Genomic DNA, 16,270 nt, shown 5'->3' on the forward strand with positions numbered 1-16,270 from the left:
ATAACCATGTTATTACCTGGTACTCCCTGTATCTAGCCATGTTATTACCTGGTACTCCTGTATATAGCCATGTTATTACCTCCTGTATATAACCATGTTATTACCTCCCTGTATATAGCCATGTTATTACCTGGTACTCCCTGTATATAGCCATGTTATTACCTCCCTGTATATAGCCATGTTATCACCTGGAACCCCTGTATATAGCCATGTTATTACCTCCCTGTATATAGCCATGTTATTACCTCCCTGTATATAGCCATGTTATTACCTCCCTGTTTATAGCCATGTTATTACCTGGTACTCCCTGTATATAGCCCCTTTATCACCTGGTACCCCCTGTATATAGCCATGTTATTACCTGGTACCCCCTGTATATAGCCATGTTATTACCTGGTACCCCCTGTATATAGCCCCGTTGTCACCTGGTACCCCGTGTATATAGCCATGTTGTCACCTGGTACCCCTTGTGTATATAGCCCCTTTATCACCTGGTACCCCTTGTGTATATAGCCCCTTTATCACCTGGTACCCCTTGTGTATATAGCCCCTTTATCACCTGGTACCCCGTGTATATAGCCCCTTTATCACCTGGTACCCCTTGTGTATATAGCCATGTTGTCACCTGGTACCCCGTGTATATAGCCATGTTGTCACCTGGTACCCCTTGTGTATATAGCCCCTTTATCACCTGGTACCCCTTGTGTATATAGCCCCTTTATCACCTGGTACCCCTTGTATATAGCCCCTTTATCACCTGGTACCCCTTGTATATAGCCCCTTTATCACCTGGTACCCCTTGTATATAGCCACTTTATCACCTGGTACCCCCTGTATATAGCCATGTTATTACCTCCCTGTATATAGCCATGTTATTACCTCCCTGTATATAACCATGTTATTACCTGGTACTCCCTGTATATCACCATGTTATTACCTGGTACTTCCTGTATATAGCCATGTTATTACCTCCCTGTATATAGCCATGTTATTACCTCCCTGTATATAGCCATGTTATTACCTGGTACCCCCTGTATATAGCCCCGTTGTCACCTGGTACCCCGTGTATATAGCCCCTTTATCACCTGGTACCCCCTGTATATAGCCCCTTTATCACCTGGTACCCCGTGTATATAGCCATGTTATTACCTCCCTGTATATAGCCATGTTATTACCTGGTACCCCCTGTATATAGCCCCGTTGTCACCTGGTACCCCGTGTATATAGCCCCTTTATCACCTGGTACCCCGTGTATATAGCCCCTTTATCACCTGGTACCCCCTGTATATAGCCATGTTATTACCTGGTACCCCCTGTATATAGCCATGTTATTACCTGGTACCCCCTGTATATAGCCATGTTATTACCTCCCTGTATATAGCCATGTTATTACCTCCCTGTATATAACCATGTTATTACCTGGTACTTCCTGTATATCACCATGTTATTACCTGGTACTTCCTGTATATAGCCATGTTATTACCTCCCTGTATATAGCCATGTTATTACCTCCCTGTATATAGCCATGTTATTACCTGGTACCCCCTGTATATAGCCCCGTTGTCACCTGGTACCCCGTGTATATAGCCCCTTTATCACCTGGTACCCCCTGTATATAGCCCCTTTATCACCTGGTACCCCGTGTATATAGCCATGTTATTACCTCCCTGTATATAGCCATGTTATTACCTGGTACCCCCTGTATATAGCCCCGTTGTCACCTGGTACCCCGTGTATATAGCCCCTTTATCACCTGGTACCCCGTGTATATAGCCCCTTTATCACCTGGTACCCCCTGTATATAGCCATGTTATTACCTGGTACCCCCTGTATATAGCCATGTTATTACCTGGTACCCCCTGTATATAGCCCCGTTGTCACCTGGTACCCCGTGTATATAGCCCCGTTGTCACCTGGTACCCCTTGTGTATATAGCCCCTTTATCACCTGGTACCCCTTGTGTATATAGCCCCTTTATCACCTGGTACCCCTTGTGTATATAGCCCCTTTATCACCTGGTACCCCTTGTGTATATAGCCCCTTTATCACCTGGTACCCCGTGTATATAGCCCCTTTATCACCTGGTACCCCTTGTGTATATAGCCATGTTGTCACCTGGTACCCCGTGTATATAGCCATGTTGTCACCTGGTACCCCTTGTGTATATAGCCCCTTTATCACCTGGTACCCCTTGTGTATATAGCCCCTTTATCACCTGGTACCCCTTGTATATAGCCCCTTTATCACCTGGTACCCCTTGTATATAGCCCCTTTATCACCTGGTACCCCTTGTATATAGCCACTTTATCACCTGGTACCCCCTGTATATAGCCCCTTTATCACCTGGTACCATATGGTCCGAGTCTAAACGGGATCCATTTAGTTTTTACCTGTATACTTACTCACCTGTCTTAATGACTCTTCCTCTTTCCACCCTCTTCTTCTCCCTCCTCCACCTCCCCTCTCCTCCACCTCCCCGTTAATTCCTTCTCCACCTCCCCTCTCCTCCACCTCCCCTCTCCTCCACCTCTTCTTCTCCCTCCTTCACCTCTTCTTCTCCCTCCTCCACCTCCCCTCTCCTCCACCTCCCCGTTAATTCCTCCTCCCTCCTCCACCTCTTCTTCTCCCTCCTCCACCTCCCCTCTCCTCCACCTCCCCTTAAATTCCTCCTCCCTCCTCCACCTACCCGTTAATTCCTCCTCCCTCCTCCACCTCTCCTTCTCCCTCCTCCACCTCCCCTCTCCTCCACCTCCCCGTTAATTCCTCCTCCCTCCTCCACCTCCCTCCTCCACCTCCCCGTTAATTCCTCCTCCCTCCTAAACCTCCCTCCTCCACCTCCCCGTTAATTCCTCCTCCCTCCTAAACCTCCCTCCTCCACCTCCCCGTTAATTCCTCCTCCCTCCTCCACCTCCCCACTCCTTCCCCAGGTAAGGCCCACCTGCGACGGGCTGTGATAGGTCATGAGGAGGGTCTGAGGATCCATAGTCTGTGTCGTCACCTCAGGAAGCTGGATGTGCTCCAGGCCATCCTCCAGGCCAGTCACAACCGTTCCCTGGCCAAGTTCAATGACAACAACCGAGAGGACGAGTTCACAGACTACCTGGAGGCTCCAGACATCGTCTGTGAGTCAATCAATCAATCAAATGTATTTGTGAAGTTCCAGACATCATCTGTGAGTCAATTAATCAATCAATTGTATTCGTGAAGCACCAGACATCGTCTGTAAGTGAACCTCTTATTGGGAACTCGATCGATCAATCAATCAACCGATCAATCAATCACTCAACCAACCACTCAATCAACCAACCAACCACTCAATCAACCAATCAACCTCATTTAAAAACCTTTTTACATGGTCATCAGCTCTGGCTCCACATCACTGTTGATTCAAGACAACTGACTGTCAAATGTACCTCATGTCATTGGAGAGACAGAGGGGGTCTGACTGTTGGACCTCATGTCATTAGAGAGACAGAGGGGGTCTGACTGTTGGACCTCATGTCATTAGAGAGACAGAGGGGGTCTGACTGTTGGACCTCATGTCATTAGAGAGACAGAGGGGGTCTGACTGTTGGACCTCATGTCATTAGAGAGACAGAGGGGGTCTGACTGTTGGACCTCATGTCATTAGAGAGACAGAGGGGGTCTGACTGTTGGACCTCATGTCATTAGAGAGACAGAGGGGGTCTGACTGGACCTCATGTCATTAGAGAGACAGAGGGGGTCTGACTGGACCTCATGTCATTAGAGAGACAGAGGGGGTCTGACTGGACCTCATGTCATTAGAGAGACAGAGGGGGTCTGACTGTTGGACCTCATGTCATTAGAGAGACAGAGGGGGTCTGACTGTTGGACCTCATGTCATTAGAGAGACAGAGGGGGTCTGACTGGACCTCATGTCATTAGAGAGACAGAGGGGGTCTGACTGGACCTCATGTCATTAGAGAGACAGAGGGGGTCTGACTGGACCTCATGTCATTAGAGAGACAGAGGGGGTCTGACTGTTGGACCTCGTGTCATTAGAGAGACAGAGGGGGTCTGACTGGACCTCATGTCATTAGAGAGACAGAGGGGGTCTGACTGGACCTCATGTCATTAGAGAGACAGAGGGGGTCTGACTGTTGGACCTCATGTCATTAGAGAGACAGAGGGGGTCTGACTGTTGGACCTCATGTCATTAGAGAGACAGAGGGGGTCTGACTGTTGGACCTCATGTCATTAGAGAGACAGAGGGGGTCTGACTGTTGGACCTCATGTCATTAGAGAGACAGAGGGGGTCTGACTGTTGGACCTCATGTCATTAGAGAGACAGAGGGGGTCTGACTGTTGGACCTCATGTCATTAGAGAGACAGAGGGGGTCTTTCTGGACCTCATGTCATTAGAGAGACAGAAGGGGTCTGACTGTTGGACCTCATGTCATTAGAGAGACAGAGGGGGTCTGACTGTTGGACCTCATGTCATTAGAGAGACAGAGGGGGTCTGACTGGACCTCATGTCATTAGAGAGACAGAGGGGGTCTGACTGTTGGACCTCATGTCATTAGAGAGACAGAGGGGGTCTGACTGGACCTCATGTCATTAGAGAGACAGAGGGGGTCTGACTGTTGGACCTCATGTCATTAGAGAGACAGAGGGGGTCTGACTGTTGGACCTCATGTCATTAGAGAGACAGAGGGGGTCTGACTGGACCTCATGTCATTAGAGAGACAGAGGGGGTCTGACTGGACCTCATGTCATTAGAGAGACAGAGGGGGTCTGACTGTTGGACCTCATTACAATGGGTCTGTTCCATCGGTGGTGTGGAATGTAAGACGAGACATACAATGTAACTTCCTGGTTGGTTCTCCTGTGAAATAACCTTCAACAACCTAATAACCTTTTAAACAGCTGTTTAGTAGGTCCAGGATGTTGTGACGCTGTAATGTTTACAGTGTGGCTCCCTGTCGTGCTGAACCCCAGAGGACGTTGGCAGGTTGTTGTGGTAATAAACAGACCTGTTTTCCCTCCTCAGCTAAAACAGAGCACAAGGCAGAGATGGAAACGCCCATGGCCACAAAGGTGAAAGTCACAGACTTTTTCCGGAGGCTGGTATGTGGGATTACTAATTTTCTTTTAACATTTCAGGGCTGCTGTTCCAGACACAGATTGTTTAAGTCTTAGTCCTGGACTATGAAGCTTGGTGAAAGGAGGATCACCAGTAACTCTTAAAACTCCTCTTTATAGTCTGGGACTAAGATTAATCTGTGTCTGGGAAACCGTCCCGTCGTGTAAAATATCTACGGTCTATTCAGAAATTGGCATCACAAAGCTCTGGATTTGTGTGTTGTTGTTTTTTAAAACAGTTAAATTCAGTTCAACCCAGATGGTGTGGTGCTGTTTTCTGAATCCGCCCCAACAGAACCACTATGTCAGTACTAACATTAACCCTGGAGACAGTGACCCAACAGAACCACTATGGCAGTACTAACATTAACCCAACAGAACCACTATGGCAGTACTAACATTAACCCAACAGAACCACTATGGCAGTACTAACATTAACCCAACAGAACCACTATGTCAGTACTAACATTAACCCAACAGAACCACTATGGCAGTACTAACATTAACCCTGGAGACAGTGACCCAACAGAACCACTATGGCAGTACTAACATTAACCCTGGAGACAGTGACCCAACAGAACCACTATGGCAGTACTAACATTAACCCTGGAGACAGTGACCCAACAGAACCACTATGGCAGTACTAACATTAACCCTGGAGACAGTGATCCAACAGAACCACTATGGCAGTACTAACATTAACCCAACAGAACCACTATGGCAGTACTAACATTAACCCTGGAGACAGTGACCCAACAGAACCACTATGGCAGTACTAACATTAACCCTGGAGACAGTGACCCAACAGAACCACTATGGCAGTACTAACATTAACCCAACAGAACCACTATGGCAGTACTAACATTAACCCTGGAGACAGTGATCCAACAGAACCACTATGGCAGTACTAACATTAACCCTGGAGACAGTGACCCAACAGAACCACTATGGCAGTACTAACATTAACCCTGGAGAAAGTGACCCAACAGAACCACTATGGCAGTACTAACATTAACCCAACAGAACCACTATGGCAGTACTAACATTAACCCTGGAGACAGTGACCCAACAGAACCACTATGGCAGTACTAACATTAACCCTGGAGACAGTGACCCAACAGAACCACTATGTCAGTACTAACATTAACCCTGGAGACAGTGACCCAACATAACCACTATGGCAGTACTAACATTAACCCAACAGAACCACTATGGCAGTACTAACATTAACCCTGGAGACAGTGACCCAACAGAACCACTATGGCAGTACTAACATTAACCCAACAGAACCACTATGGCAATACTAACATTAACCCAACAGAACCACTATGGCAGTACTAACATTAACCCTGGAGACAGTGACCCAACAGAACCACTATGGCAGTACTAACATTAACCCTGGAGACAGTGACTCAACAGAACCACTATGGCAGTACTAACATTAACCCTGGAGACAGTGACCCAACAGAACCACTATGGCAGTACTAACATTAACCCTGGAGACAGTGACCCAACAGAACCACTATGGCAGTACTAACATTAACCCTGGAGACAGTGACCCAACAGAACCACTATGGCAGTACTAACATTAACCCAACAGAACCACTATGGCAGTACTAACATTAACCCCGGAGACAGTGACCCAACAGAACCACTATGGCAGTACTAACATTAACCCTGGAGACAGTGACCCAACAGAACCACTATGGCAGTACTAACATTAACCCAACAGAACCACTATGGCAGTACTAACATTAAACCTGGAGACAGTGACCCAACAGAACCACTATGGCAGTACTAACATTAACCCTGGAGACAGTGACCCAACAGAACCACTATGGCAGTACTAACATTAACCCAACAGAACCACTATGGCAGTACTAACATTAACCCAACAGAACCACTATGTCAGTACTAACATTAACCCTGGAGACAGTGACCCAACAGAACCACTATGGCAGTACTAACATTAACCCTGGAGACAGTGACCCAACAGAACCACTATGGCAGTACTAACATTAACCCTGGAGACAGTGACCCAACAGAACCACTATGGCAGTACTAACATTAACCCTGGAGACAGTGACCCAACAGAACCACTATGGCAGTACTAACATTAACCCAACAGAACCACTATGGCAGTACTAACATTAACCATGGAGACAGTGACCCAACAGAACCACTATGGCAGTACTAACATTAACCCTGGAGACAGTGCCCCAACAGAACCACTATGGCAGTACTAACATTAACCCAACAGAACCACTATGGCAGTACTAACATTAACCCTGGAGACAGTGACCCAACAGAACCACTATGGCAGTACTAACATTAACCCAACAGAACCACTATGGCAGTACTAACATTAACCCTGGAGACAGTGATCCAACGGAACCACTATGGCAGTACTAACATTAACCCAACAGAACCACTATGTCAGTACTAACATTAACCCTGGAGACAGTGACCCAACAGAACCACTATGGCAGTACTAACATTAACCCTGGAGACAGTGACCCAACAGAACCACTATGGCAGTACTAACATTAACCCAACAGAACCACTATGGCAGTACTAACATTAACCCTGGAGACAGTGACCCAACAGAACCACTATGGCAGTACTAACATTAACCCAACAGAACCACTATGGCAGTACTAACATTAACCCTGGAGACAGTGACCCAACAGAACCACTATGGCAGTACTAACATTAACCCTGGAGACAGTGATCCAACAGAACCACTGTCAGTACTAACATTAACCCAACAGAACCACTATGGCAGTACTAACATTAACCCTGGAGACAGTGACCCAACAGAACCACTATGGCAGTACTAACATTAACCCTGGAGACAGTGACCCAACAGAACCACTATGGCAGTACTAACATTAAACCTGGAGACAGTGACCCAACAGAACCACTATGTCAGTACTAACATTAACCCTGGAGACAGTGACCCAACAGAACCACTATGGCAGTACTAACATTAACCCAACAGAACCACTATGGCAGTACTAACATTAACCCTGGAGACAGTGATCCAACGGAACCACTATGGCAGTACTAATATTAACCCAACAGAACCACTATGTCAGTACTAACATTAACCCTGGAGACAGTGACCCAACAGAACCACTATGGCAGTACTAACATTAACCCTGGAGACAGTGACCCAACAGAACCACTATGGCAGTACTAACATTAACCCAACAGAACCACTATGGCAGTACTAACATTAACCCTGGAGACAGTGACCCAACAGAACCACTATGGCAGTACTAACATTAACCCAACAGAACCACTATGGCAGTACTAACATTAACCCTGGAGACAGTGACCCAACAGAACCACTATGGCAGTACTAACATTAACCCAACAGAACCACTATGGCAGTACTAACATTAACCCTGGAGACAGTGACCCAACAGAACCACTATGGCAGTACTAACATTAACCCAACAGAACCACTATGGCAGTACTAACATTAACCCTGGAGACAGTGACTCAACAGAACCACTATGGCAGTACTAACATTAACCCTGGAGACAGTGACCCAACAGAACGGGTCGACTCTGGGTCATTAACAGTGGTGTTGAGCTGAATACGTCTCTTTCCTCAGCCTCCTTTTCTTGATGAATCAATAACATGAACAATGGTTGTGTCCCAAACACACCCTCATCTATTCCCTCCATAGTGCCCTACCTTAGACCAGGCTCCATAGTAACCTACCTTAGACCAGGCTCCATAGTAACCTACCTTAGACCAGGCTCCATAGTGCCCTACCTTAGACCAGGCTCCATAGTGCCCTACCTTAGACCAGGCTCCATAGTGCCCTACCTTAGACCAGGCTCCATAGTGCCCTCTGACCAGGCTCCATAGTGCCCTCTGACCAGGCTCCATAGTGCCCTACCTTAGACCAGGCTCCATAGTGCCCTACCTTAGACCAGGCTCCATACATTTACATTTACATTTAAGTCATTTAGCAGACGCTCTTATCCAGAGCGACTTACAAATTGGTGCATTCACCTTATGACATCCAGTGGGACAGTCACTTAACAATAGTGCATCTAAAACTTAGGGGGGGGGTGAGAGGGATTACTTATCCTATCCTAGGTATTCCTTAAAGAGGTGGGGTTTCAGGTGTCTCCGGAAGGTGGTGATTGACTCCGCTGTCCTGGCGTCGTGAGGGAGTTTGTTCCACCATTGGGGGGCCAGGGCAGCGAACAGTTTTGACTGGGCTGAGCGGGAGCTGTACTTCCTCAGTGGTAGGGAGGTGAGCAGGCCAGAGGTGGATGAACGCAGTGCCCTTGTTTGGGTGTAGGGCCTGATCAGAGCCTGGAGGTACTGAGGTGCCGTTCCCCTCACAGCTCCGTAGGCAAGCACCATGGTCTTGTAGCGGATGCGAGCTTCAACTGGAAGCCAGTGGAGAGAACGGAGGAGCGGGGTGACGTGAGAGAACTTGGGAAGGTAGTGCCCTACCTTAGACCAGGCTCCATAGTGCCCTCTGACCAGGCTCCATAGTACCCTCTGAGCAGGCTCCATAGTACCCTCTGACCAGGCTCCATAGTACCCTACCTTAGACCAGGCTCCATAGTGCCCTGCCTTAGACCAGGCTCCATAGTTCCCTACCTTAGACCAGGCTCCATAGTGCCCTACCTTAGACCAGGCTCCATAGTGCCCTCTGACCAGGCTCCATAGTGCCCTACCTTAGACCAGGCTCCATAGTGCCCTACCTTAGACCAGGCTCCATAGTGCCCTACCTTAGACCAGGCTCCATAGTGCCCTCTGACCAGGCTCCATAGACCAGGGCTCCATAGTGCCCTACCTTAGACCAGGCTCCATAGTGCCCGACCTTAGACCAGGCTCCATAGTGCCCTACCTTAGACCAGGCTCCATAGTACCCTACCTTAGACCAGGCTCCATAGTGCCCTACCTTAGACCAGGCTCCATAGTGCCCTACCTTAGACCAGGCTCCATAGTGCCCTACCTTAGACCAGGCTCCATAGTGCCCTACCTTAGACCAGGCTCCATAGTGCCCTACCTTAGACCAGGCTCCATAGTACCCTACCGTAGACCAGGCTCCATAGTACCCTACCTTAGACCAGGCTCCATAGTTCCCTACCTTAGACCAGGCTCCATAGTGCCCTACCTTAGACCAGGCTCCATAGTACCCTCTGACCAGGCTCCATAGTAACCTACCTTAGACCAGGCTCCATAGTGCCCTACCTTAGACCAGGCTCCATAGTACCCTACCGTAGACCAGGCTCCATAGTACCCTCTGACCAGGCTCCATAGTTCCCTACCTTAGACCAGGCTCCATAGTGCCCTACCTTAGACCAGGCTCCATAGTACCCTCTGACCAGGCTCCATAGTGCCCTACCTTAGACCAGGCTCCATAGTGCCCTACCTTAGACCAGGCTCCATAGTGCCCTACCTTAGACCAGGCTCCATAGTACCCTACCTTAGACCAGGCTCCATAGTACCCTCTGACCAGGCTCCATAGTGCCCTACCTTAGACCAGGCTCCGTAGTGCCCTACCTTAGACCAGGCTCCATAGTACCCTACCTTAGACCAGGCTCCATAGTACCCTACCTGACCAGGCTCCATAGTGCCCTCTGACCAGGCTCCATAGTGCCCTACCTTAGACCAGGCTCCATAGTGCCCTACCTTAGACCAGGCTCCATAGTGCCCTACCTTAGACCAGGCTCCATAGTAACCTACCTTAGACCAGGCTCCATAGTGCCCTACCTTAGACCAGGCTCCATAGTGCCCTACCTTAGACCAGGCTCCATAGTGCCCTATGAGCCAGGCTCCATAGTGCCCTCTGACCAGGCTCCATAGTACCCGACCTTAGACCAGGCTCCATAGTGCCCTACCTTAGACCAGGCTCCATAGTGCCCTACCTTAGACCAGGCTCCATAGTGCCCTACCTTAGACCAGGCTCCATAGTGCCCTACCTTAGACCAGGCTCCATAGTGCCCTACCTTAGACCAGGCTCCATAGTGCCCTACCTTAGACCAGGCTCCATAGTACCCTCTGACCAGGCTCCATAGTACCCTACCTTAGACCAGGCTCCATAGTGCCCTACCTTAGACCAGGCTCCATAGTGCCCTCTGACCAGGCTCCATAGTGCCCTCTGACCAGGCTCCATAGTGCCCTACCAGGCTCCATAGACCAGGCTCCATAGTGCCCTCCTGACCAGGCTCCATAGTGCCCTCTGACCAGGCTCCATAGTGCCCTCTGACCAGGCTCCATAGTGCCCTCTGACCAGGCTCCATAGTGCCCTACCTTAGACCAGGCTCCATAGTGCCCTCTGACCAGGCTCCATAGTGCCCTCTGACCAGGCTCCATAGTACCCTACCTTAGACCAGGCTCCATAGTGACCAGGCTCCATAGTGCCCTACCTTAGACCAGGCTCCATAGTACCCCCTCTGACCAGGCTCCATAGTGCCCTACCAGGCTCCATAGACCAGGCTCCATAGTACCCTCTGACCAGGCTCCATAGTACCCTCTGACCAGGCTCCATAGTGCCCTACCTTAGACCAGGCTCCATAGTACCCTCTGACCAGGCTCCATAGTGCCCTACCTTAGACCAGGCTCCATAGTGCCCTACCTTAGACCAGGCTCCATAGTACCCTACCTTAGACCAGGCTCCATAGTGCCCTACCTTAGACCAGGCTCCATAGTACCCTACCTTAGACCAGGCTCCATAGTGCCCTACCAGGCTCCATAGTTCCCTACCTTAGACCAGGCTCCATAGTACCCTACCTTAGACCAGGCTCCATAGTGCCCTCTGACCAGGCTCCATAGTGCCCTCTGACCAGGCTCCATAGTGCCCTACCTTAGACCAGGCTCCATAGTGCCCTACCTTAGACCAGGCTCCATAGTGCCCTACCTTAGACCAGGCTCCATAGTGCCCTCTGACCAGGCTCCATAGTACCCTCTGAGCAGGCTCCATAGTACCCTCCAGGCTCCAGTACCCTCTGACCAGGCTCCATAGTACCCTTAGACCAGGCTCCAGACCAGGCTCCATAGTGCCCTACCTTAGACCAGGCTCCATAGTGCCCTACCTTAGACCAGGCTCCATAGTGCCCTCTGACCAGGCTCCATAGTGCCCTACCTTAGACCAGGCTCCATAGTGCCCTACCTTAGACCAGGCTCCATAGTGCCCTACCTTAGACCAGGCTCCATAGTGCCCTACCTTAGACCAGGCTCCATAGTACCCTACCTTAGACCAGGCTCCATAGTGCCCTACCTTAGACCAGGCTCCATAGTGCCCTACCTTAGACCAGGCTCCATAGTGCCCTACCTTAGACCAGGCTCCATAGTGCCCTACCTTAGACCAGGCTCCATAGTGCCCTACCTGACCAGGCTCCATAGTGCCCTACCTTAGACCAGGCTCCATAGTGCCCTACCTTAGACCAGGCTCCATAGTGCCCTACCTTAGACCAGGCTCCATAGTGCCCTACCTTAGACCAGGCTCCATAGTGCCCTACCTTAGACCATAGTGCCCTCTGACCAGGCTCCATAGTAACCTACCTTAGACCAGGCTCCATAGTACCCTACCTTAGACCAGGCTCCATAGTACCCTACCTTAGACCAGGCTCCATAGTGCCCTACCTTAGACCAGGCTCCATAGTACCCTACCTTAGACCAGGCTCCATAGTACCCTACCTTAGACCAGGCTCCATAGTGCCCTACCTTAGACCAGGCTCCATAGGCTCCATAGTACCCTCTGACCAGGCTCCATAGTGCCCTACCTTAGACCAGGCTCCATAGTGCCCTACCTTAGACCAGGCTCCATAGTACCCTACCTCCATAGACCACCAGGCTCCATAGTTCCCTACCTTAGACCAGGCTCCATAGTGCCCTACCTTAGACCAGGCTCCATAGTACCCTCTGACCAGGCTCCATAGTAACCTACCTTAGACCAGGCTCCATAGTGCCCTACCTTAGACCAGGCTCCATAGTACCCTACCGTAGACCAGGCTCCATAGTACCCTCTGACCAGGCTCCATAGTTCCCTACCTTAGACCAGGCTCCATAGTGCCCTACCTTAGACCAGGCTCCATAGTACCCTCTGACCAGGCTCCATAGTGCCCTACCTTAGACCAGGCTCCATAGTGCCCTACCTTAGACCAGGCTCCATAGTGCCCTACCTTAGACCAGGCTCCATAGTACCCTACCTTAGACCAGGCTCCATAGTACCCTCTGACCAGGCTCCATAGTGCCCTACCTTAGACCAGGCTCCGTAGTGCCCTACCTTAGACCAGGCTCCATAGTACCCTACCTTAGACCAGGCTCCATAGTACCCTACCTTAGACCAGGCTCCATAGTGCCCTCTGACCAGGCTCCATAGTGCCCTACCTTAGACCAGGCTCCATAGTGCCCTACCTTAGACCAGGCTCCATAGTGCCCTACCTTAGACCAGGCTCCATAGTAACCTACCTTAGACCAGGCTCCATAGTACCCTACCTTAGACCAGGCTCCATAGTGCCCTACCTTAGACCAGGCTCCATAGTACCCTATGAGCAGGCTCCATAGTACCCTCTGACCAGGCTCCATAGTACCCTACCTTACCTTAGACCAGGCTCCATAGTGCCCTACCTTAGACCAGGCTCCATAGTACCCTACCTTAGACCAGGCTCCATAGTGCCCTACCTTAGACCAGGCTCCATAGTGCCCTACCTTAGACCAGGCTCCATAGTGCCCTACCTTAGACCAGGCTCCATAGTGCCCTACCTTAGACCAGGCTCCATAGTACCCTCTGACCAGGCTCCATAGTACCCTACCTTAGACCAGGCTCCATAGTGCCCTACCTTAGACCAGGCTCCATAGTGCCCTCTGACCAGGCTCCATAGTGCCCTCTGACCAGGCTCCATAGTGCCCTCTGACCAGGCTCCATAGTGCCCTACTGACCAGGCTCCATAGTGCCCTACCTGACCAGGCTCCATAGTGCCCTCTGACCAGGCTCCATAGTGCCCTCCTGACCAGGCTCCATAGTGCCCTCTGACCAGGCTCCATAGCCTTAGACCAGGCTCCATAGTGCCCTCTGACCAGGCTCCATAGTGCCCTCTGACCAGGCTCCATAGTACCCTACCTTAGACCAGGCTCCATAGTACCCTACCTTAGACCAGGCTCCATAGTGCCCTACCTTAGACCAGGCTCCATAGTACCCTCTGACCAGGCTCCATAGTGCCCTACCTTAGACCAGGCTCCATAGTACCCTCTGACCAGGCTCCATAGTACCCTCTGACCAGGCTCCATAGTGCCCTACCTTAGACCAGGCTCCATAGTACCCTCTGACCAGGCTCCATAGTGCCCTACCTTAGACCAGGCTCCATAGTGCCCTACCTTAGACCAGGCTCCATAGTACCCTACCTTAGACCAGGCTCCATAGTGCCCTACCTTAGACCAGGCTCCATAGTACCCTACCTTAGACCAGGCTCCATAGTGCCCTCTGACCAGGCTCCATAGTTCCCTACCTTAGACCAGGCTCCATAGTACCCTACCTTAGACCAGGCTCCATAGTACCCTACCTTAGACCAGGCTCCATAGTACCCTACCTTAGACCAGGCTCCATAGTGCCCTACCTTAGACCAGGCTCCATAGTGCCCTACCTTAGACCAGGCTCCATAGTGCCCTACCTTAGACCAGGCTCCATAGTGCCCTACCTTAGACCAGGCTCCATAGTGCCCTACCTTAGACCAGGCTCCATAGTGCCCTACCTTAGACCAGGCTCCATAGTGCCCTACCTTAGACCAGGCTCCATAGTGCCCTACCTTAGACCAGGCTCCATAGTGCCCTCTGACCAGGCTCCATAGTACCCTACCTTAGACCAGGCTCCATAGTACCCTACCTTAGACCAGGCTCCATAGTGCCCTACCTTAGACCAGGCTCCATAGTGCCCTCTGACCAGGCTCCATAGTACCCTACCTTAGACCAGGCTCCATATTACCCTCTGACCAGGCTCCATAGTGCCCTACCTTAGACCAGGCTCCATAGTACCCTCTGACCAGGCTCCATAGTACCCTCTGACCAGGCTCCATAGTGCCCTACCTTAGACCAGGCTCCATAGTACCCTCTGACCAGGCTCCATAGTGCCCTCTGACCAGGCTCCATAGTGCCCTACCTTAGACCAGGCTCCATAGTGCCCTACCTTAGACCAGGCTCCTTAGTGCCCTACCTTAGACCAGGCTCCATAGTGCCCTACCTTAGACCAGGCTCCATAGTGCCCTACCTTAGACCAGGCTCCATAGTGCCCTACCTTAGACCAGGCTCCTTAGTGCCCTACCTTAGACCAGGCTCCTTAGTGCCCTACCTTAGACCAGGCTCCATAGTGCCCTACCTTAGACCAGGCTCCTTAGTGCCCTACCTTAGACCAGGCTCCATAGTGCCCTACCTTAGAACAGGCTCCATAGTGCCCTACCTTAGACCAGGCTCCATAGTACCCTACCTTAGACCAGGCTCCATAGTGCCCTGCCTCTGACCAGGCTCCATAGTAACCTACCTTAGACCAGGCTCCATAGTAACCTACCTTAGACCAGGCTCCATAGTGCCCTACCTTAGACCAGGCTCCATAGTGCCCTCTGACCAGGCTCCATAGTACCCTACCTTAGACCAGGCTCCATAGTACCCTACCTTAGACCAGGCTCCATAGTGCCCTCTGACCAGGCTCCATAGTGCCCTACCTTAGACCAGGCTCCATAGTGCCCTACCTTAGACCAGGCTCCATAGTGCCCTACCTTAGACCAGGCTCCATAGTGCCCTACCTTAGACCAGGCTCCATAGTGCCCTCTGACCAGGCTCCATAGTGCCCTACCTTAGACCAGGCTCCATAGTGCCCTACCTTAGACCAGGCTCCATAGTGCCCTACCTTAGACCAGGCTCCATAGTAACCTACCTTAGACCAGGCTCCATAGTGCCCTACCTTAGACCAGGCTCCATAGTACCCTACCGTAGACCAGGCTCCATAGTACCCTCTGACCAGGCTCCATAGTTCCTACCTTAGACCAGGCTCCATAGTGCCCTACCTTAGACCAGGCTCCATAGTACCCTCTGACCAGGCTCCATAGTAACCTACCTTAGACCAGGCTCCATAGTGCCCTACCTTAGACCAGGCTCCATAGTACCCTACCGTAGACCAGGCTCCATAGTACCCTCT

The 16,270-nt window shown here is 50.7% G+C and overlaps 1 protein-coding gene across 1 annotated transcript in view; it reads left to right on the forward strand.

Moving 5' to 3' along the window:
- Window positions 1-16,270, forward strand: part of LOC124021160 (rhophilin-2-like) — a 99,300-nt gene that overhangs the window by 70,015 nt on the left and 13,015 nt on the right. Inside the window, exons 11-12 of the mRNA XM_046336512.1 lie at window positions 2,928-3,122; window positions 5,012-5,088. Of these exons, the coding sequence (XP_046192468.1) occupies window positions 2,928-3,122; window positions 5,012-5,088 (272 nt within the window). The remainder of the gene's footprint in view (window positions 1-2,927; window positions 3,123-5,011; window positions 5,089-16,270) is intronic.

Source organism: Oncorhynchus gorbuscha, unplaced genomic scaffold (genome assembly GCF_021184085.1).
Source record: "Oncorhynchus gorbuscha isolate QuinsamMale2020 ecotype Even-year unplaced genomic scaffold, OgorEven_v1.0 Un_scaffold_1066, whole genome shotgun sequence".
Lineage (NCBI taxonomy): Eukaryota > Metazoa > Chordata > Actinopteri > Salmoniformes > Salmonidae > Oncorhynchus > Oncorhynchus gorbuscha.